General features: G+C 43.5%; 1 protein-coding gene across 3 annotated transcripts; it reads right to left on the bottom strand.

Annotated features, from left to right (window-relative positions):
* Positions 1–1,548: 1,548 nt before the first annotated feature.
* Positions 1,549–22,182, bottom strand: LMAN1 (lectin, mannose binding 1). Of its 3 annotated transcripts, none has more exons than XM_040264283.1 (14): positions 21,900–22,182; positions 18,395–18,549; positions 18,204–18,311; positions 17,368–17,429; positions 16,314–16,413; positions 14,149–14,272; positions 12,472–12,530; positions 11,924–12,056; positions 10,214–10,407; positions 9,987–10,057; positions 6,962–7,115; positions 5,064–5,185; positions 4,712–4,772; positions 1,549–3,479 (listed from the first exon to the last, which is right to left on the bottom strand). In XM_040264283.1, exons 1-13 carry the CDS (start codon positions 22,135–22,137, stop codon positions 4,736–4,738), a joined length of 1,557 nt encoding a protein of 518 aa, XP_040120217.1. In that variant the 5' UTR covers positions 22,138–22,182; the 3' UTR covers positions 1,549–3,479; positions 4,712–4,735. The 3 variants fall into 3 exon arrangements, with proteins under 3 accessions (XP_040120217.1, XP_040120218.1, XP_040120216.1); XM_040264284.1 differs by having other exon boundaries at positions 1,561–3,208; XM_040264282.1 differs by having other exon boundaries at positions 1,561–4,772.
* Between the last annotated feature and the right edge of the window lie 1,707 nt (positions 22,183–23,889).

Raw genomic sequence — 23,889 nt, 5'->3', positions numbered from 1 at the left:
GTCTCTCCTTACAGGCGTTTCATGACGTTAAAAGACACTTATTTCTGAAAGGAAAGGACAATCTCTAAAAGCAAAACAATAAAGATAAAAATCTATGTTCTGTTAAATTATTAATTATAAAACGATTATAATTGCATTTTACTAGGAATTAGGATATCTGAACAGTGAGGGTCTCAGTTCTGAACTCCAAAGCCAGTCTGTGAAGCCACTTCTCCCTGAGCAGTCCTCTGTGTGTGTGACGGGGGGGTAGGGGGTGGGGGGCGTTGCTGGGCATCACAGAAACTCCTGGGTGATGACCAGACCAGGGTGACAAGCGAACACTCCCTGGGACTGTTTATGAAATCAGAACTTTCACTGTCTTCCCATAAGTTAGTTCCATTGAAAAGAGCACCATGTCTTTAACACTTTTTATTCAGTTTATTCCAATGGCCTTTCTACTTGGCCATCCAGTGGAATCTTCCAGAAAGGGAAAATAAACACCCCAGGTGAAAAGGGAAAACTAGCTGTTAACCTTCCAAAGCCTCCTCATTGTTCTTGAGTAAAATCCTGAACCTTCACAGTGCCTATGTCCCCAGTGCCCTAACAGTGTCAGCCCCCACCGCCCCTTCCCGAGCAGGCTCACTGACCCAGGTTTTGGCTTCCTCCGATTTCTTTCAAAGCTACGTAATTTCATTGCTTTTTAATTAATTTTTTTAAATTGAAGGATAACTGCTTTACAAATTGTGTTGGTTTCTGCCAAACATCAACATGAATCAGTCATACTCAAACCTATCTAGTTTCTTTTACACTGGAACTTGCTCAGTCGTATCTGACTCTTTGCGACCCTGTGGACTCTCCATGGGCTTCTCCAGGCCAGAATACTGGAGTGGGTAACCTTTTCCTTCTCCAGGGGATATTCTCCACCCAGGGATCAAACCCAGGTCTCCCACATTGCAGGCGGATTCTCCACCAGCTGAGCTACCAGGGAAGCCCTTTTCTGTGTGCTCACAGCAGCAGAAGGGCCCATCACCTTAGTTTCCATTTTCTGAAACCACTTATAAAGACCACCTTTTACAAGCTGCCAACCCTGAGAGAGTATTATGAGGAAAACGAAGGCCATCTTTAGGAAGTGGCAAAGCCAAGATTTTAAGCCCAGATTTGTCTGACACTAAAGCTCCACTTTCTTTTTTCATAGCACACAGACTCTCAGAATTGAAATTACTTGGTTAAATGTTACTTACCAAAAAAAAAGAAAAGATTAAAAAAAAAAACTCCCATTAGTAATGACTAAAAGTTCTAGCTTAGCCACACTTTTACCAATGTTTGGTTACTGAAGATGAAAATATCAAATGTATTGTTTTAATTATTTCATATTTTTCATTACCAGCAAGGATAAGCATTTATCCACGGCAGGTTTAAATTCTCTTTCTACGCCTGCGTGTACTGACTCTGCAGGTGGTGGGCCACCTAGGGCAGAACGCAAAGCACAGGACGCATGAGACACCATCACAGATCAGGGCCTTCTTGGGAAATAACCTACTTGGGAAATAACTTATTATCTGAGACCAATGAAGGAAAAACTAAGTTTACTAAAATATTTCTTTATTTGAATAAGGTCAATGTCATCTTTTGAATTCCAGCTAGCATCAAATTAACAATCAGGAAAAAAAAACACTCGACAAAATGTCACCTAATTGAAATTAACAATGGATACAAAACCCTTTTAAACTTTAAAAGAATATATTAAACAGGCAACATACAGATCTAAAAAGTTGCAAGTGGTGATTTTACATTAGATCTTATAAATAAAAAAATCCCCAGTATAATCATTTGTTCACTATCTCCCTGCAATGAGCACATGGACAGGAAAAAGATAATCACATCTTAATATTCACAACTGTCATTTACGTTCTTTACAAAGACTGTGTCTCTGCAATGCAGCGGGTCAGGCAATCCCTTATTCAAGTAATTTTTGTTTTCCCCAAGTTATCAAAAAGTACAACTGTCTGAGATAAAATGTCACAAAAACCACAATCAGGAAAAGCAAATGCTTTAGCAGGCAGACGCGAAGATGGGGGTTTCCATGGCTTGACCATGATCTGAAGGTGACTTTGTAAGAGCCGTCAACCAAAGTACTGAGAGCCCCAGGCAGCAACCTGGGTTTAGTTTGTAGCTGCTGATAAACCAAGAGTTTCGGTGAAAAGAACGTTAAGTAATACGTTCTAAGTATAAAGAATCAGTCATATTCGCTAATGTTGCTGACAATGAAAATGTTATGCTAGCTCTCAGCTCAGCTGTAAAACTACACAAACCGGTGTTTCTTTCACCACCCCTCATCTCAGTGGTTCTTAAACAGCAGTGCGCTCAGAGGCACCTGCCGAAAATGATTCTCTGCAGCTCCCACCGCTGAGTTCTGATGCAGGTGGTTGGGAATGGTGCTCTGGCATCTGCGTTCTTCACAAGCGCTCCAGGACTCAGAGGGCTCACAGTGTTTCTCACTCTGAGAAGCACTGATGTCTCTTTACTACATGACAGAATACCATGCCCTCACAGTAAAGGTTCAGGCCGGATAAAACATTCAAACACTCAGAACACAAAAGGTACATTAAATAAGAGTATTAACCATTATACAATTGCATTTCTTTCTTAAAGTGGCAGAAGCACAAAGATTTACAGTAAAATTGTAAAATCAACTTTGTTTTAATCCAAGGCACCTGTAAAATACTTGCTGGTGTGAGAGAAGTTAAAATTCAATTTTATAAAACAGTACAGAAATGAGAGAATCCTGGCAGTGATTGATTTTCCCACATAGCAAACACTTAAAATGAACTACTTGAAGTCAGTGATTTTGAGGAAAACAAACCAAATTTCCAACAATAACAACTTGTATGAACCGTCTTACTAAGTGATTTTTTTTTGCAAATTAAATTAGTAAGAAAGAAAGTAAAGATTCACGCGTATGCTCTTTTGTCCTAGCTGTCTTCACTTGCATTAGAAATGACTGGAACAATTCCTCTTGAATTTTAGCCTGGGAAATGTACACTGCATAGATCTAATATTCCTTAAAGTTCAGGCACACGTGGCTCTGGATTTTTATAATACTGGATATTCTGCAGCTTTTCATCTCAAGAGGATTTCCAAGTCTCACAGTCTACAACTGAAACATTCTTCTGAAAGTATTAATTTTTTTTTTCATGGAATAAGAGTAAATTCTGTCATGACGATGTCTCTGAAATACGAATTTCAACATGTTAACACTACAAGAAAAAAATACCTGCAGAGCAGTTCTATGTTGAAGTGGTCGTAAGTGTGTGAGTGATCAACAGAATATTCTTGTTCAGTGTCTGGGATAAATGCTTCATAAAAAGCAATGCTAGCACTGTCTGCATATGCAGTACTGGTTAGCTATTGCTCTAATGCAGACTTCTTCAGAGCCTCTGTATGGGTTTTAGGCAGTCAGTCCAATCAGCAAATAACAACTCAGAGCAAATTTCTGAAAGCTGTGAAGAATTAAACAGTACTATTTATAAACCAGCACTATTTTCAGTTCTATGACAAATGAAAGGCATCATTTTAGCTAGCTAGACAAGGGAAAGTAAAAGAGTATTTTGAAGTCTACATCAGCTATGAAAACTAAATTAAATGTCATTTACAGACATTTTCTATAATACCTAGACTATGTACAGACTACAGCAACTCCTCCCAGCCTGACATTTCAAGGTTACGCTTACTAACACGTGCTTCACAATACCCCTAGTTCTGGCATTAAAACAAAGAAATCAGAAGTAATAACACTATTCTTCAGATTTTGCTTTCATAAACTTTAACACTGCTTCTGGTCCTGCCTTCTGGATTTCGACTAATATGCAGTGTCACAAACGCCAAGCTGCGTGGAGTGATGTCAATCTGAAAGCAGTGGTCGGTGCTGTGCCCTTAAAGTGTCCTCAGAACATGCCATCTGAGGTGAATTTAGAGATACAGATAGATGCAGAGTGAGTTTCATAATTCTGAACTGACTCTATTGGAACACAGACATTCAAGAATATGAGCAATCATGAAATGAACACCTCACCAGGTAAAAGACCCATAAAAACCATTATCAGAGCAATGTTCTCACCTAAATGGTTTCCAGGCAAAGAGCAGCTCTTAATTCTCCCCCCCACATTTCCTTTAAAAGTGAAATACATCACTGATGATCAGAAGGGGAAAAAAATGCTTTAATAAACATTCTGAATCCTATTACCCAGATCCTAACACTCAGACAAAATATTTTTTGATTTCAAAGGGAGCTGTATTAGATTTAAGGACTGCAGCACTGAGTCTTGGAGCAGGAAATTCTGACCTCTTAAAAAAAAGACTTTGGTTACAAAATAAACAGGATGGGTAGCTCTCAGACCTCATACTTTGGGGGCAGGAGGGCAAGGGCATTTATGCTAAAGACAGAAACCTCCAACACTGGAGGCTTACGGGTTACTTTCATATATGCGGGTTCCCCCTTTCTGTTTTTCATCCCTCTGATTTATCAATATTCTGTGCAGTGGCTGTATTCTACTGGCCAGAAATTCACTGAAATTTAAATAGATTTATGTACTATGCACAAATTTACATGTGGTTGTCTTTAAGGTTTATTCTTAAGTCAATGTTTAAACAGTTATTTTATACAAAATAATTTAGACTAAAAAGCAATTTAAATACTTAAATTCCCTCAAAAAGACATTTTGTACATACATACATGATGTACACATGAAAATGGAGGTCAAAAGAATTTTTTGGCAGCTGCTTCTTGCTGAGTCCTAAGGAAAAAGAGAAAAAGCAACCACCTGTGAAGTTCTGTACACTTTACAGTGGAATGAAACAGGACGGCTTAAAATCAAAAATGCCTTTTCAACTGTGAAATACACGAAGACTCACATGTCCTACACACGCACGCCCACGCGGACCGAAATATTCTAGACACAACATTCGCTTTTATGACCCTAATTTTATAGGCATTCAAAGTTCCATTACAGATAATAGATAACTTTACTGAATATTTCAAATTAAACAAATACAGAAAAATGTTGGATCAAATTTCAGAGACTTACCTATACATGATATAACCTATAAATAACACCGTCTGTACCACGACGAATATAACAAAGTGCACTGTAGATAAACATGATGGAAATGGTGGTAGTTCTGGGCATTTCGGTCTTTCATTTGATGGCTATCAGGAAAAAAAAAATTCTATTATAATCAGTCAAACCAGTATTTCGGGAAAGGAAATAAATGTGAAATATTTATAAAACTCTTGGTCTAAACTCAAATACTTTCATTTATTCACCCCATAAACATCCTCTTCATGGGGGAGGCCTCCCCTCTCTTGCCCCGGTCACTGACCTCCCAGCGTCCGGCTCCTCCCCCATCACAGTGACCGTGAGGTCCCCGTCCCTGGGGGTCACGGAGCCCACCACGGGACACCCCTGTCATCCCGGCTGCAGTGACTACCCACGGCAGCCCCGCCGCTGTCAGGGGGCTTCTGGTTCAGACAATTGAGCACAGCTGCCCTACACTCAACTGCCTACAGAGAACTGTCCTTTCTCAGCGCTCATCCACCCCGACCTCCTAGCGTTCAACATCACTGATTAGTTTTTCGGGAAAACATTTCTTTTTCCATTTACACGAGTATTCCTTCTATTATAAGCAAGTATCAAAAATTAAAATCCGGGGAAAGATTTCATCAAGGTATCCAGACAAAACAGCTTCTAAGATTGGTTGTTCTCAATACGTTCACATCTGAAGGACAAGGCTCTTCACAGTGTATGTGTTACCCACAGCGTTAACCTGGCCATTGCAACAAAAGCTGAAGCTGGGAGGAAATAAGCTCGAACACAACTTAGGGAGTAGACGACAATGCTTTGGGTGGAGGGAAAACGGTCAGCGATAAGACTGCTGAACCGTGTTTAAAAACTGGAAGGGAAGAGGCAGATGCTGTGAGCACTTGTGGATTTCACAAGGGTTTTCAAATCCAGTCAGTAAGAAAAAACATAAAAGTTCCAGAGGCCCGTTTCCTAATATTGTCTCTTACGCATGTTAAACTTCAAAAATATGCTGCTGCTGCTGCTAAGTTGCTTCAGTCGTCTCCGACTGTGCAACCCCACAGACGGCAGCCCACCAGGCTCCGCCATCCCTGGGATTCTCCAGGCAAGAACACTGGAGTGGGGTGCCATTTCCTTCTCCAATGCACGAAAGTGAAAAGTGAAAGTGAAGTCGCTCAGTTGTGTCCGACCCTCAGCGACCCCGTGGACTGCAGCCTTCCAGGCTCCTCCATCCATGGGATTTTCCAGGTAAGAGTACTGGAGTGGGGTGCCATTGCCTTCTCCCTGTCTTTATTATTTACTGCCTCTCTCCAAAAACATAAGTGGCACTTACACTAAAAAAAAAAAAAAAAAAGGAAAGAAAAAAAACCCCAAAAGCAAAGAAAACAAAATAAAACAAAACTGAAAAAAAACAAGTGAAACAGGAAAGTAGCTGGAAAAAGGAAAACTCTTGCCTAAGAAAGCTGCTGTAAGTCAGCCAGTTTCAGATCTGCGCTTCCTAAACAGCCTGGAGAGAAACACGAAATACTCAGTGTCTGTCTCACCAGCGGGCGTGTCAAGAAACATCTACCATTTTCAAAGCTGTTCAAGGGTATCGTTACTGAAAACCAGAGGCATGTTTTTTAAAAGAGAACCTGTAGAAAGAAAAAAGTCTGAGGTTGGGATGACCCCAGTAACTGGAAATGCAAATTTATCTTTTTAAACAGTTCTATTCAGTAGGCGATGGAAGCGTGATGTGGAACACATAGACATCTGGGTCACGATGGAGTCATTCTACCCCGAATAGTAAAAGTGAGCACTGGCATCAGTTTAGAAGTTAAAATATTAAGAGTAGAATGTATGTTTGTCCTTCCTAAAAGCAGACCGCGATAACTAATCACAGACGAGCAGAAAGGAGAGCCGACCATGCTCCGCTGTGCTAAGCTGTCGAGGTCCCGCTTCACGACGTGCAGGTGCTCCTTGATGTCGTTGAAGTGCTGGGTGGTCTCGTACACGCCCGCCGCCGGCCCAGGGTGCGCGATGCCGCTGACCAGCCTGACAGTGTCACTCATGGAGTTCCTGAGACAGAAAGTCCCTTTAGACAGCAGAATCACTGGAAGGACGTCACAGATGTCAAAGGGGTAGATGCATTTCTATGCTCAATGCAACAGGACATTAAAAAACAAACAAGTATTTAAAAAGACTGTCTTCAAAATTGGAAAATAACTTCTAAAAACTACATTATTATGCCTTCATCTTTTACTAAAGGCTGTCTAAGCACAGAGAATACTAAATAATTTGTGTTAAAACCAATACTATAAATGGAAGTGAAGAGGAACTAAAAGAGCCTCTTGATGAGGGTGAAAGAGGAGAGTGAAAAAGCTCAATATTTAAAAACTACGACGATGGTATCTGGTCCCATCACTTCATGGAGAGTGAAGGGGAAAAAGTGGAAACAATGACAGATTTTATTTTCTTGGGCTCCTAAATCACTGCAGATGGTGACTGCAAGCATGAAATTAAAAGACACTTGCTCCTTGGAAGGAAAGCTATGACCAACCTAGACAGGGTATTAAAAAGGAAGACATTACTTTGCCAACAAAGGTGAGCATAGTGAAAGCTATGATTTTTTCAACAGTCATGTACAAATGTAAGAGTTGGACCAAAAAGAAGGCTGAGCACTGAAGAATTTGAACTGTGGTACTGGAGAAGACTTGAGAGTCTCTTGGACAGAAAGGAGATCAACCCGTCAATCCTAAAGGAAATCAACCCTGAATATTCACTGGAAGGACTGATGCTGAAGCTGAAGCTCCAATACTTTGGCCACCTGATGTGAAGAGCTGACTCACTGGAAAAGACCCTGATGCTGGGAAAGATTGAAGGCGGGAGGACAAGGGGACTACAGAGGATGAAATGGTTGGATGGCATCATTGATTCAATGGACATGAGTCTGAGCAAACTGTACATGAGTTTGAAATACTGTAAGACTAGAGGCAAAAGGAGCTTTATATAAATCCATCAGTAAATGTGTTTCTTACAGGGATATGGTTCAATAATTTGAAATCACTTTATATATACTTTGTGCACACACGAAAACTGAACCAATAAGTAAATACACTGTAGATAATAAGAACCAGGTCACTCCTTGCTGGAGAAAGAACGCTCAGGCAGGGAAAGGAGGAAGGCCGAGACCAACCCTGCAGTGTCTGTTTCAGACCAACCAAGATCCAAAGTATCCGGATAATCTCGTGGTTTCTTAATACAAAAGGGAGGATAAGGGATACAAATATACTCAAAGTATCTTTCCCCAAATATATATTTATTAACCACCAAGGGAAACTGGGAAGAAATTATAATATCCAAATGATCACAGCCAACATCACCAGCAGTAAGACATATCAACATCATGAACATGACACACGGCTGCATTCTTGTTAAAAGTGAAGAACTTCCATCCGATCATGAGGAAGTGTCAGACAAACCCAAACCGAGGAACCAAACGGACCAATGAACTGACCAATGCTCCTGAAATCTGCCACAGTCATAAAAGACAAAGAGAGATGGACTATTTCAGACTGCAGAGGTCAAGAGAGAAATAACTAAACGCAACGTGCAACCCTGGACAGGATCTTCGAACGAAAAAGGCATTGGTAGAAAACTGGTGAAATCTGAGTAGGCGCCTTAGTTCAGTTAGTAATACGGAACCAACATCAACCTCTTCGTTCTGACCATCGTACTGCGGCTACACAACGTGATAACATCAGGAAGTTAAGTGAGGGATACACAGGCTCTGTATGATGGATGGATGTCCTTTATTTTCCACAACATCTAAAATTAGATCAAAACATTTAAAAAAATGCGATACTGATCTGGTTTCTATTTCTAAAATAATTTATTCATTTAGCATCGTACATGTTTTAATCATGAGTTCAAAAAACTTGGAAGATTCTTCAAAACTATCAAACAGTACAACTGAAAGAAATACAAACTTGCAGTTGGCTTTAATCTCTTGGTGTTAAATGCTGTCACCCTCTGCTCAACCTCATTCATCTGAATTTTCCAGTCCTGAAGAACTCACCTTAACACTCTAGTTTGCCAAGGGTTGTACTGGTTGCGACAGTTCTCTAACGTGTTAGCTTACGACATGTGGCATGATGGCTGTTTTTCTGCTTCAGGCATTGAATGCTGTTAGTCATCTGCTAAGTGAATCCTTTTAAAACCCCTAGCATTCAGTGTTACAAGGACGCAGTCTCTCTTACAGTACAATACAGACTGAAAAAGAGGCGCTCACCCGTGACACAGTCCCTTCAGAATGGCTTCATTCCGTCACAAAGCAGCCCCTGCCTCAGGCACGCTCGTCTCACAGCCCTATGACACTGCGCATGCTTATTCCTCTAGCTATTTTCCACAGCACTGTTATGTTTTACCTATATTCTTTTTATATTTTGTTGTTGTTTAGTTGCTAAATCCTGTCCGCCTCTTTTGTGACCCCCTGGACTGTAGCCCGCCAGGCTCCTCTGTCCGTGGGATTCTCCAGGCAAGAACACTGGAGTGGGTTGCCATTTCCTTCTCTAGGGGATCTTCCCAACCCAGGGATCGAACCTGTGTCTCCTGCACTGGCAGGCAGATTCTTTGCCACTGAGCCAACTGGGAAGTTCTTCTGTATTTTACAAATGCACAAATGCTGTCAGATAACCGTGACTAACATTTTTTTTCCCCCTTAAAAACGCTAAAGCTCTCTCTTCTAGCTGGGAACAATAAAAAAATCTGGACTTGTTTGCCAAATATGAAAAGTCCCTACCCTACATTTCCCTATTTAGAAATAACCCAGAACGTGATTCTTACCCATGGAGGAATCTCACAGCAGTGACATGCCTCCATGTCTAGAGAAGCCATGAGCTTAGGATAAAGGTGTCACATAGCACCCAGACGGGACTTTTGTGTACTTACTTCATTTCGTTTACTTGTCTCAGAATCTCATGCTGAGTGTTCACAACAGTATCCAGTTCTTGTTGAAAGGTCTGGAGGAAAAACAAAAGATGACCAGCCGGCCCGAGAGTCCCCACTCCATAGAGCACACTGCCTAACACCCAGACATCGCCCCTGCTCCCTTCCCTGGCCGCTCCACCACCCCGCCTTCCCTGACTGAGGCATATCCAGGGGCCTTGCAAGCTCACCTGCCCCTGCTGTCCTGGGGCTCCGGCTCCTCTCTTAGAGAGCTCCTCTGTCAGGGAAGAGACGTATCTTCTCTGCTCATCGAGAATCATATCTAACTGTCGGTTCAGCTGCTTGATTTCAAGGTGAATACGATTCTGTCCTTCAAAGACCTGTCTCAGCTCGCGGTCTCCCACGCTCTCAAATATCTCATCCGCTGAAAAGGTGACCAGAGACCAAAAGGCATCATTAGACTCACCCACACACACGTGGTGTTCGAGTTACTGTAAGTGACCAAAGTACCAACCGCCACTAAACGAAGAACATCACCAACACAGTGTTACGATCCTTCCAGTTACAAACGTGCACGAGACAGACTCGACCGTGATTCAATTCCTAATTGTTTTCGTCATCTCTGATGGCTGAGTATTTATCACTTAGGTCTGAATTTTTTCATCTAGAAATTATTTTCTCTTTCAAATAGACTGTGTGATTCTATTTACAGAACGAATCTATTTACAGCCTGGCAGAATGAATCTAATTTTTTAATAGGTATCAGCATAGTGGCCGTCTCTGTGGGAAGGGGGCTGACTTGATCTGGGGCAATAAAAATATTCTATACACTCATCTGAGTGATGGTTAAAATTTGTCAAAATTTATCAAACTATTCTCTTAAAATCTGTGCATTTTATTCACATAAAAGACTAAGAAACAGAGCTGAAAGCAGTTTTAATTTTCCTCTTATTTCTGACCACACTGAATTCAGAGAATTTTATTCAAACACTTACTACAGTACGCTTCAGGATATACTTACAAATCATATGTGATGTTTAAAACAAACACAACGAAAAAATAAAATTTATTTTTCATTTTATCTTCATTAAATCTGAATAACACTGTCGATCATTTAGATTAACACACTACTTAGTTCAAAAGCTGGCCCCAAGCTTCATCAAGTGTGTGTGCCTGGTCACTAAGCCATGTTCGATTCTTTCTGACCCCGTGAACTGCAGCCCACCAGGCTCCTTTGTTGACAGGATTTCCCAGGCAAGAATACTGGAGTGGGTTGCCATTTCCTGCTCTAGCGGATCTTCCCCACCCAGGAATCAAATTTGCATCTCCTGCACTGCAGGCTGATTCCTCACCGCTGAGCCGCCAGGGAAGCCCTTAGTACATACAGCCTTGATCATCGGTGCTGATGGGGGCCTGAGATCATAAACGTTAGCAGATCACAGAGTCATGCTACTCGGCCTTATCTTGTTTGTGACATGGAGCCCATGTAAGTTCTCAGTTACACTAGCTTAGACTAATATTTCAAAATTTTCAACCTTTAATGTCCCAGAATTCTGTCTGAATAATAAGAGGAGATAATCACTTCATTACTCTGCCAAGTCTCGACAGTTTTCAAGTACTAGGTTTGTTATCAACTAAGGTAAGTGTGTGCCACTAAAAAGGAAAGAACCCAACCCTGGGCAATTCCATTCAACAAGCATGAATGAGTCTCAACTACACTGCCAGGGCGGCTGCCGCCTGCCCGCTTCTCTAAGCGACACTCTTCCGGGTAAAAGCATCGACCTCTAAGCCCTTCAGAGACTGAAGACTGGTTTAAACATCATTTCCAGAAGTACTTGGAGTGTGACAGATAAGTGAGCAAGGTAAGACGAACGGTGCACTGCGGACTCAAAAGGGCCACGACCGTCGCTGCAGCGGAGGACGGCCCGGCCCCAACTTACTAGGATGCCCTTGAAGGTCGGGGTGGTCCTTCTGGAATTCCTCTTTTTTTTTGTCCAGCTCTTGTTGAAAGTGCTCAAACTCCTCCTGGTACTTTTCCTTCTCTTTTTCAGAAATGTCTTTATCAACTGTAGGCTTGTTTGGAGTTTAAGAATAGATCATTAAAAAAAAAATTAAAAAGAAAGAAAGTAATAAGCCTCGATATATGTTCCTTTTTCTCATATTAACTACTCCACCACTAGCTGAAAGGTCAATTTACTCTTGCTATTAATATTATGACAAAAAAATAATACTCGCCACTACCATTTACTGAGTGCTTGCCAGAAGTACGCTGCCTTTAATGCTTACAACGTCAATGTGGCCAACCCAAGCGTCTCAGTTTCACTAGTGAAGGAATGGCGTGTATGGATGTTAAACAACTTGTACAGGTCATAACAGCAATCATTAGGAGACAAGATCTGAACTTGACTTAAATCTTCTCAAGTTTTCAGCTATGAGGCAACACCAGTAAATTACAAATAAGCTTTCTGAGAAAAATAAGTATACTCACTGGCTCTTTCCCAGGCTCAGTCAATTGGAAAGTCAGAAAAGAAAGAACATCATGGTCGTCTGCAAATTAAAGAAAAAAAAAAAAAAACTGAAAAAGTTCCATAGTTGATCATTTTTACGGTTGTGAATTTACAGCCATCTCTTACTTTAGAATAGTGAAAATTAGCTCTAATTTCATAAAGGCAATGCTGCTCTGTGAACTTAGCGACAAAAGTTCATCTGAAAGACTTATATTAGAACTAAGCAAGAATTTACTTTCTTAAATCCTAAACTAGAACATTTAGCTGTGTTTAATGTGTTATGGATGTTTAATAACTGATAAAGGGAAGACCAGACAAACGAAGTGTCAAAACAAGCACAAACTCCTACTCCCAGCACCGAGATCCTCCTTTATTTTTCCACAAATCTCCTTCATGGACTGTGTCCCAGTCACATGAGACAGAAGCCTGTCCTTCAAGTATTTCCTGCTTCCATCTGTTTCTGAACCTTTCTTACACACTCACCACCCCTAGCCTTACTTTCCTGCTTTAAACACGACACCGCTCTGTCCTGGCTTACTGGGAGTACCGATTTACCCATGTTGTCCTGGTGTTACTAACAAGGCTATCTATTGTCTCAATTAGATAGTACAACTACTCTTCCCTACCTCTTTTGTATTTGTTTCCCTCGTACAGCAGATACCAGCAATTTTATTTCACCTGAAATCGTTCATTTTAAGCTGGCTGAGCTAAAAACAGCCAAGAGATCAAACTTCTTAACGTGGAACTACCATACTCATCCTGGCTAGTAAGTATCACACCCACAAACAAGACATGAACCTCAACTGCGGCAATCTCTGCTTTCTGCTACTTTTACGAAGATCTAGATACATAGCCAAGTTAAAGAGACCACTGAAACACCACAGGGCGGGTCAGGCGACATGAGAAGTCACACAGTGTTAATAGAGCACTGGACCCAAGGGGCAACCATCCAGACCAAGTCCTAAACACCACAGGGCAGGTCAGGCGACATGAGAAGTCAGGCAGTGTTAATAGAGCACTGGACCCAAGGGACAGACATCCAGACCAACTCCTGCCTGGGTCTGATTTACTGGCCACGTGATCTTTAGAAAGCCCTTTAATCCAAGATTTGGCAAAGCCACCTAAAAATAGAGTAAATATAATCTATTCTCTCTGTCTCCCTCCCGGTACTGTTGAACTGAAAAATTCACATATTTGGAAATAATAAGACTATTATACAGTACAAACACAAGATGCTATTAACATCTAACAGTAAGTTCATTTATCACCACATATGAAAAAGATATGGGAAGTACATCTTTACAGTTCAGTCCCCAGTAATATTTCTTCAGGCTACCAAACCGATTTAAATGTGCTGTGACGACTCTCAGAGTCCTAACACACTCGGCGATCAACCTTTTAAATACGTCTCCTTCACTATGAAATACCGCGCCCAGACTGGCACTCTGATGGACAGAATTGTGTGCAGCCCTCAGCCAACTGTAAGCCTACAGAATGAGCAGCCCCAAGAGACCAAAGGCCTGGCCCCACCGATCATGGGAAGGTTGTAACTTGTCTCAAAAGGTTAAAAGTTGTTAAGCTACCCATTTCCAAACTACAGGATTCCTAGTAAGAATCAGTTCACAACCTCTGAATGTTAGAAGACGGCGAGGTTTTACCTGCAAGACCTCCAGTGGCAGCAGATATTCCGAAATGCCCCTGGGCGGGGATAATCATATTTTCCACTTTGGCACAAAATTCATAATCATTTTTATCTGGTGTGAAGCCGTTATTGATCATTACCTAGAAAGACACACTGCAGGTTAGAGCTTTTTACAAAGACCTTGTAAAATGAATTTCAAGCAGTCGGTTTATGATTTGATCTTTGTACCTGGTCTAATAACTGTCAAAGGGCCATCAGCTTCAAATCATAATGTTGTACACCTTACACTTATACAGTGTTGCATGTGAATTACATTTCAATAAAATTGGAAGAAAAAATAAGCACTAGAGGAGAAAAGAAACACTTAAAGAGTTTCAGAGAGGCAGATCATTATGGAGAGAAATCTTGAACGAGCGGAAGGAGCATGCCTCTGCCAGGTAGAGGACGGGGGCGCGTATCACAGCAAGCGACAGCAGACAAGGGCTGGAACCGCCGAGCCACAGCCGGTGTCCCGCCAAGGCTCTGTAAAATGGATTCTTCAGAACGTTGGCTCTACAGACATTCACAGACGTTAGGTGGAAAGAGCACCCACGGTCCAGTAAGCCTAAAGAATGAGTGGCTTAACAGAGGCTTCTTTATTCCAGGACTTCCTAGAATCTTGACTCTGAATACAATCTGTGCTTGTATGCCCAGTCCTACCAACCTTATCTGACTATGGAACTCTTTTGTGGCTACATGTTGCAGGATTATTATTGTTTCAGAACTGCTGGCAGGGCTGATGGCCTCACTGTGTGGGGCTGTACAGAGAGCCTCCCTGGGATCTGTGAATTCAAGTGTTGGGTCTGTACTTGCCACGGCTGGTGTCTGGGCTCCACTACGTTGAGGGTACGCATGACCTAGTGATGTCCCCAATGAAACTGTACAGTATGCACAATGTATAGCAACTCCAGTGGAATGCAAGTCTAACTTAGTCACAACAGACTGGACACTTGCCTCTATTCTGAGGTCTCCAAATCAGTTTGGAATTTAAGACTGAGGCCGTACAAAGTTTCCCCAATGACTGTCTTTTTCTGAATTTACACAAAGGAGTACAAGGCTAGCTCATGATTCAGGGAAAAGAAAAATATAAGCAAGATTTCCTTTCTTTATAAGTATTACGTGAACAGACGGATACTGATGGCATCTTTAAAAAAGCGAAGTTCGCAAGGTCGTGGTGACCTTAGTTATCCTAACTGCCTGCTGGGTATGAGTGAGTGAGTGAAGTCGCTCAGTCGTGTCCCACTCTTTTCCACCCCATCGACTCTAGCCTACCAGGCTCCTCCATCCATGGAATTTTTTAGCCAAGAGTACTGGAGTGGGTTGCCATTTCCTTCTCCAGGGGATCTTCCCGACCCGGGGATCGAACCTGGGTCTCCCACATTGCAGGCAGATGCTTTACCATCTGAGCCACCAGGCAATCTCCTGCCTGCTGGGTATTGTCCACCTAAATATTACCTCAAACTCAATTCATCTACATGGCTCAGACAGTAAAGAATGGTATCTGTGTTGTAGCGTTTATCACGCAGCATGGTGTTACATACGGTTGCCTCCATTAGACACACTCTTTGGAGACGATGGCCTCTCTTACTCCTGTTCACGCAGCACACAGCAGCACGCCCAGAACATTCACGACTGAATGCAAACCTACTGTCGAGTCTGACAGCACACCACGCGTGACCACACGCGACATGTGAACCGCGCTCTGAAGCCACTTCTGTTCTCGCAGAGCAGCGCGGATGAGGATGTGAACAGTACCCATTTAAAATGCACCGAGTTTCCATCAGAACGAGGAGCATACTGGAGTATGAAGAGGTACAGAAGAAACACACTAGAGTGCTGTTCACTGGACTGTCTCTAAGAGCATGCTGCTGCTGCTGCTAAGTCGCGTCAGTCATGTCCGACTCTGTGCGACCCCATAGACGGCAGCCCACCAGGCTCCCCCGTCCCTGGGATTCTCCAGGCAAGAACACGGGAGCGGGCTGCCATTTCCTCCTCCAATGCATGAAAGTGAAAAGTGAAAGGGAAGTCGCTCAGTCGTGCCCAAACCTCAGCGACCCCACGGACTGCAGCCCACCAGGCTCCTCCGTCCACGGGATTTTGCAGGCAAGAGCGCCGGAGTGGGGTGCCGTTGCCTCTACTCACCGTCAGTGTTTTCCGGTAATACGTGACCTTTGCCCGGACAGGGTAGGGCTTGTTACGGAAGTCCCTCTGGCAACTTGATAAAGCTTGACTAGCACCATCGCTGCAGTGTGCGGGAAGGAAGGCAAGGAATTTAGGGAGCTTCTTGGTTTTTAAAAACCCACTACTTAAAACAATTAACTTCCAGAAAGATCAAAACCCATATCAAGTTATGACAAAGTCTGGGATATCTGAAACTATCTGTGCAGAAGACACCAAGGGGACTCGTGACTTGGGTCAGGAGCCTGGACGAGGAGCCCATGTTAGCATGGCTGCCGGCAAAGGGACAGTGATTCTCTTCCTCTGCGGAGTCAGTCACATATGGAGCTTTAAAAAAACGCAGACTCTTCAACTCTGCCCTCAATCAGCTGAAGCAGAATCACCAGAGAGAGGCCTTGGACCTCTAGCTTAAATTGCTCAATAGGTGGTCCTGATGAATTACCAGAGTTAAACATCACTAAGGCAGGAAAGTAATTTTTCCTGCATTTTATAGATTGGCTGAAAGGTAATTCCCCCACAACCATGTGAAAATTAAAAATGTACATGCCCAATTCACACATATTATAAATACACTAAACTCTCAGAAGCTTTGTAACCCACTGAAAATTTCTTCAATTCAGCAATACCAGGACTAAACAAGGAGGCATAATTTGCTTAGTCATTAGGTTGGTTAGGGCTCCAAACTTTATTTTTTAAAGATCCCTTTGAATAAAGATGAAAAAACATGGCTATTGCATCACTGAGAGCCAGGAATGTTTCATAAATCTTTGAAGGCATTATACAATTTCAGGTTAACAACAACACATTTTTATGTTTGAAATCAAGGTGGTCCACAGAAGGAACTTTACAACAAAACCGAAGTAAAATAAGACCTTCCCATTAAGTTACAAAAAACACCTCAAGAAAAAGAATAACCTTTTTCATTTAGAAAATGTTCAGATTTGAAACAAAATATTTTATGAGGTTTCCTAAAAGAAACTAAAAAACGGAATACTGTAAAAAAAAAAAATACACTTACTTTTGATGGTCATAATGGATTTGTCCATTGTTGCCTATAATCACTATTGCAGGATTATTTTTCTAAAAATAAGGAGAATGTATTTGTTTTAAAGCTTTAAATCAAAGAACTATAGACTATTCTGGGTGTGCTGTAAGCTCTCTAACACCTCTAAAATCCTAGGATACTGTGAGCATGGAACTAGTGTGGGATTTAAGGGAACTTAGTAACAGGAGAATTAACACGGCCCCAGCACCAGAGGAGTTCATTGTTAAGGCTCTCCTTTAAATGGCTAATAATGACCTCTGATAATCAACGAACCAGCAGCAGAAACAGTGATCACAGTCTTAGGGCTGCTAAAGCACACGTTTATGTCTCCAGTTCTTAAGTACATTTTGTCCTTAACTGTTTTAGAGAAATCAGGCTGATCAGAGAGACAGTGATTACCATGTATAAAAAGGTATCAATAAGCGAGCTAACAGTTGCAATGCACACGTTTTCATGAAAAACACTAACAGTCTGAAACACTACTGGTCTCACTGCCTACATCTAAACTACTCAAGCTGATCCTCAAAACTATTAAGCATAAACAGGGGCCTGGGGAGGTGGGCCCTGGAAAGTTCTCAGACTTAAGGTTCCATTGTTACCTCAAGTTGGAATAAGAAAAATCATGAACTTCTATCTTTCCATTTATAAATTCCCAGCTACATAAAGATTCATCATCATCTTGCTTAAAATATAGTTCAGGGTCCTCTACTATAAAGCTGACCAAAGTGTCAAATAAATTATATTGTTCACAGACTAACTTTGTTAGCAAATACATTTAAAGTGGGTAACTGTCCTGAAAACAACCATACCTTTCCATCATTGTCAAAAGAATCAAAAAATATTCCAACACCATTCCACATATCAGCTGATCCAAACACAGGCCCCTCCAAGCCTTGATTCTCCGTATACCAAACTGCCTGTAAATATATAGCAGGGAACCTTTAGAGACTAGCGGTACATGCAACTACGTAAATTTTCCAAGGTAAAGAAATTACCATACCAGGCCATCAGCTCCAATGCGACCTCTTCCCGTCACGCGAAACGTCACCTCAAGCTCCCAGTTCTCAAAGGCCGCTTTTGTCTTTGTCCACACTGATCCTCTTTGGCTTTTTAAAGATGGTGCTATTCGGATTTGATCTGAACTTGGAATAGCATCTAGAATAGCAATCAGGGAAGAAAAGCTTTAAGTTATAATTAGATAAAACTCAATGAATCATCAACAAACTGTTATATATACCTAAAGAGATCTAACTTTAATTCAGCTGCCTGTATAGTAACTTTGTTAGGGAAAAATTCCATGCTAACAATTTCAACTTTTAAATTTTAGGGGTTTTTAATACTCCTCTATCTTTGAAAAGTGTGATATCTCTGCAAAAAACAAACAAACAAACCTTAAAGCTGCAACTAACCACTGAAAATTCAAGGGGTAGGAGGGAAGAAATTATAGCTTGAAAGGCAAATCAACTATTTGATTCTTATGATAATCTTTTTCAAATAACTCAGAAATGTGTATATTTTCTTTTTTAAAACTTTGGTGTATTACCAGTGTACAAATGTTAGAAAGCTCAAACAGTGTGAAAAGAACATACCCACTAGGAATCAAGAGACCTATTCCTAGTCTCACTTCAGCTGTGTGCCTTTGAGCAAATAATTCTCTTACTCTCTCGGGCTCACCATATAGTCACTGTAAAATGAAGGGGCTGGGCTCAATCATTTATATACACCCCAAAAGTTGCATGCAAAATTCTGAGCATGTATACTTTGTTCTGGAGAGAGGGTCAACTGAATTTCCAGTCAACAGGCAGTTCTTGAGCATCAGGAGATTCTCAGAGAGAACAGAGACCCCCGACACAATGGTCTGTATCTCTATACACTTACTAGCTGTTTGCTCATAGGCAAGTTACTCCATTTCTCTAGCAACTTCTTGGCATGTAAATGCTTATACAAGTGCATATAAATATTTAAATAATGTTAGCTATTCCTATTATTGGACTGTGCTCATTCATTCAGCTGTGTCTCTTTGCGACCCCATGGACTATAGCCCACCATGCTCCTCTGTCCATGGAATTTTCCAGGCAAGAATACTGGAGTGGGATTGCCATTTTCTACTCCGGGGGATCTTCTCCATTCAGGGATCAATCACACGTCTCTTGCATCTCCTGCACTGGCAGGTGGACTCTTTACCACTGGCGTCACCTTATTGGACTAGGTAATTATTAAAGCACCTATCAGTCTAACTCTGGACAACTGAAGCACACCTTCTCGGATATTAACCAGTTCTGACATTCTAACATCCACGCTGGGACATAACTGTACTGTCTCTTTACAGGTAGGAAAGCTGACAGGAAAGACAAGCTGAGACCCTTTAGAAAGTTTAGCCGCCATCTGCCACCATCACCTGCAGAACATAAAGGTCTGGGCAATTCTTTCAGAAGCAGCACCGGACAGAGAACCAGAAGAGCCGGATTTGAGTCCTACCCTACCGACACTAGCTATGTAACCTTTGCCAAGAATTTTTACACTTCTGAACATTAGGTTTTTCACCTATGAAACAGCCAGCACCTGCCTGACCTAGTAGGGATCTAATCAGAGCATGAAGAAGGTGAAAGAGCTCTGGGAGCTCTAAAGGTTGATGACCTGCTGTTATCATTTTTGCCCTTATGGACCCGAGGATATGTACTGACAGTACAAAAGGACATTAGAGTTAAGAAAAAGAAACACCATAGATTTGGTCTTAATTTGGGGATGATGTAAGAGGGATTTGTTAAGATTAAACAAATTAAATCTTAACTTTCTCTGTTGAAAAAATGTTTCAAATAATGGATCTCAGGGCAAAATGAAAAGGGAAAAATGATCAATGGAGTTAAGGAAAACCGTCAGCTGGTAAAAATTACAGTGATAATGAAAGCAAGAGATACCACAGCAGGGATCCCCAGAGTCAACAGGAAAGCCACTGCTACAGTTCTGAACTCCTCATTTCAGACTCAGTCTAGCCACACAATGTTCACTTGCCCAGGTATACCGTGTCCGTGTGACATTTCTGTAGCAGAAAAGCTTAGCTGGTTGTAGGTTCTGGAAAGAAAGTCAATGTAACTAATTTAAGCAGTTGATTAACATTCCTAACTGGCTGATGTATGTGGTGTGAGTGCAAGAAAAAGCCAGAAGAACAAGACAATGGAGAAATGCAGAAGTGAAAAACGTCAACACGTTTATCACCACTACTGAAAAACTCAGCATCATTTCAAGAACAAAAATCCCCCACACTTGTGTTTGGGACGCCTGTGCCAGCTCTGTGTTACCAAGAACAAGGCTACCTTGATAAGAAATGCTCAGCAATAGGCTTTTGAGGAGCGGGTATAGAGTAAACCTCTGCGGAGTAACAGAATAATTGCACTCTCCCTCCATGTACTTAATGACTTGGTCATTAAGCCTAATTGAAATTTCTACCTTTTAATTACACATTAATTTCAAGGAAATAGCTCTTCCTAAAAGTGTGCTTTGTAAAGCAGCAATTACTTTCTAGAAATGAAACATCTTGTTTCAAGCCCTGGACAATCTAAAAGAATGTATGCAAACCTTACATGAATGACTGCTCACTGACACTCAAAGATGGAATTCAAAGTGCCAGTGCTTCTCACCCCATAGAAAGGCATTTGCCACTTGTTTCAAAGGTTGCATCTGATGGTCACTGAGCAGTTTACAGACGCCAACTGCCACGTTTTAGGCAGCCGTGACACATCAGCACTCCTACAGATAGGTTTTCCCTCACGTATGTAAGCAGGGAGCAAGGCCCTCAGCACTGCCGGGGCTTAACAGTGCCACATACACAAAATGAATAAAACATTCAGCACAGGTTATTTCAATCACACATTCAAAAAAAAAAGTAAAAATGAAACAGCTGTACACGGTGCTAGTTTTTAGACTCAAGTTCTCAATCAATACCTCGCATCCCTTCTTCTATTAAATGAAGCAACAAGCCTAACTATAAATGACATATGCGTTAATACAAGAGAAAAGATCAGAGACCACAGGACGTCCCTGAGAAAGGCAAATTTAAGAGAAGCATGTCCTCTGACATGAAGACTTCGAGATCGCTCTAAAGCCAACACGCGCCATCCCTGCAGACGTCAGGGGACACCGGACACTCAAGTGGAGGAGCAACCGCGGCCGACCCGGAGGGGAGCTGGGGCGCAGGTCCAGGCTGGGGCCGATCGGGGCGGGGGGACAGGGGCGCGGGACGTCTCCCCGGAGCCGCGGCGCTGGGGTGAAACGCGACGCCTCGAAGCGAGCTCAAGTGAGCGCAGGAAGAAAGGGAAGAGCCCGAGAGCGAACACAACGAGCGGGGGGCGTCGGAAGGGAGCGCGGGGGAAGGTGGGGAGGGGTGGGGGGACGGGGTGCGGACGAGGGCCCGCGGATCCGGGCTGACCCACGCGCCGGGGGCGCGGAGGGAGCGGAGGGGCCCCGGCCGCCCGCCGCCCTCCCGGCTCACTGCCCGCCCCGCTTACTGCCCGCGTGGGCCCAGAAGGGCACGCTCCCGTCGCTCTGCACCAGGTGCGGCCCCTTGAAGCTGTACTTGTACTCGAAGCGGCGGTGCGGCGGCGCGGACGGGCTGTCCGTGGCGCCCGCCGCCCCGGGGCCGCCTCCCGCGCCGTCGCCGCCCGCGGAACGGCAGACACACAGCAGCAGAGCGCAGAGCAGCGGCCGCACCGCGGCCAGGGGACCCCGCCGCCTGGACCCCGCCATCTTGGACTCTGGGAGACGGCGGCTGGCGCGAGCGGGCGGGGCGGGCGCCGCGGACGGCCAACAGGGCGCTCGCTGATTGGCGGAGCCCCGGGGGCAAGGGTGAGCCCCGCCCCCGCCTCCGCGATCCGGGAGGCCGCTGGACGCCGAGCATCGGTGGGCGGGGCCTCGGGGCGGGGGCGGGGCCACGGGGGTGCAGGACCACAGGGAGGGGGCGGGCCCACTGGGAGGGGCGGAGCCGCGGGGAGGGGACGGGACCAGAGGTAAGGTGCATGTCCGCGGGATTGGGTGGGGCCACGGGGAGGGGGCGGGATCACACGGAAGGGGCGGGACCACGAGGAGGGGCGGGACCACGGAAAGGGGCGGGGCCGGGCGGCGAGGTTCGCGCACACGCTTCTGGTCTTCTAGGGCGACAAAGGGACTCCCCCAGTTTCTTACAGCGTGCCGTGCAGGGTTGGAGGTGCAGACCCGAAGCCTACCTGTGAGACGTTTACTCCTGCTGTTTAACATATCTTAGAATTCTGGAGCCCTGACACCTGTGGAGCCCACCGCATCAATCCTCCCCTGGCCATACCAACAGCGTTAGTTAGGAGAAAGTCCTTCCTTTTGATGTGATACCGATTGTACAGTTCCTGGTGTTCAGCACGTGAACTTCGCAGAAACAAGTCTTTCCGGCAGCAAGGCATAATCGCGAGTATTACTGGTCCTAACCCACTGAGCTCCACCAGCCCGTGTTAGGGCATTTCAAACCGGCAACCAGCAATCCACGGGCCTGGAGAGACCTAGCATCTTTTGGTTGGTGTTGATTCAGGCCTCAATTTATCACTCATCCTTTACCTTTCTCAAAATCTAATTCCAACAGCTTTCCAAATTTTGAAACCGTAGCAATAATGCATTCAAATAAAACCGAGTGTATGATAGGAGCGATTACGAGCTGCGAAGGGAGGGAGCCACATAAACTGGACATTTGAGATAGTATTGGTTTTTATGAGTCAACAAATAAGTTCTGCATTTTAAAGGGGAACCTTGGGGCTTCCCTGCTGGCTCAGTGGTAATGAATCCGCTTGCAAATGCAGGACACACAGGTTCATCCCTGCTCTGAGAAGACTGCACATGCTGCAGAACAACTAAGCCCCTACTTCGGAACTACTGAGCCTGAGCCGGTGCCCTGCGGCCCAGAAGGAAGAGCAGCCGCGATCCAAGCCAGTGCACCACGACTAGAGAGAAGCCCCTGCAGCGAGGAAGACCCAGCGCAGTCAAACATAAATACGTAAAAAATAAAGGGGAACCTTCTTTTCCTTATCTCAAAAAAATATTGTCTAAATACTGACGATTATCCAGAGTTTTGTTTTTCATAAATGTGTCTTAATGAATTTTTAAAAAATCTGTGAACAAGCAGTATGATTTTTTTTTTTTCTCTATCTAAACAACAGACATTTATTTCTCAGTTGTGGAGGCTGGAAATTCCAAGGTCAAGGTGCTGCTGATTTGGGTCTGGGGGCACCTGCTTCCTGGTTCATGGAAGGTGAGAATAAGCTGCTGCTGCTGCTGCTGCTAAGTCACTTCAGTCGTGTCCGACTCTGTGTGATCCCATAGACAGCAGCCCACCAGGCTCCCCCGTCCCTGGGATTCTCCAGGCAAGAACAGTGGAGTGGGTTGCCATTTCCTTCTCCAATGCATGAAAGTGAAAAGTGAAAGTGAAAGTGAAGTTGTGCCCGACCTTCAGTGACCCCATGGACTGCAGGCTACCAGGCT

The sequence above is a fragment of the Oryx dammah genome, unplaced genomic scaffold, assembly GCF_014754425.2.
Source record: "Oryx dammah isolate SB20612 unplaced genomic scaffold, SCBI_Odam_1.1 HiC_scaffold_22, whole genome shotgun sequence".
Classification (NCBI taxonomy): Eukaryota; Metazoa; Chordata; class Mammalia; order Artiodactyla; family Bovidae; genus Oryx; species Oryx dammah.
Note: the sequence above shows the minus strand (reverse complement) of the source record. Positions and strands in the feature narration are given on the sequence as shown.

Coding starts and splice junctions, on each gene's coding strand:
- LMAN1 (XM_040264283.1), bottom strand. CDS start 22,137: ATGGCGGGGTCCAGGCGGCGGGGTCCCCTGGCCGCGGTGCGGCCGCTG. Junction 17,430..18,203: donor CTTTTGACAATGATGGAAAG/GTATGGTTGTTT, acceptor CCTTATTTTTAG/AAAAATAATCCTGCAATAGT. Junction 10,408..11,923: donor CGACCTTCAAGGGCATCCTA/GTAAGTTGGGGC, acceptor TCACCTTTTCAG/CGGATGAGATATTTGAGAGC.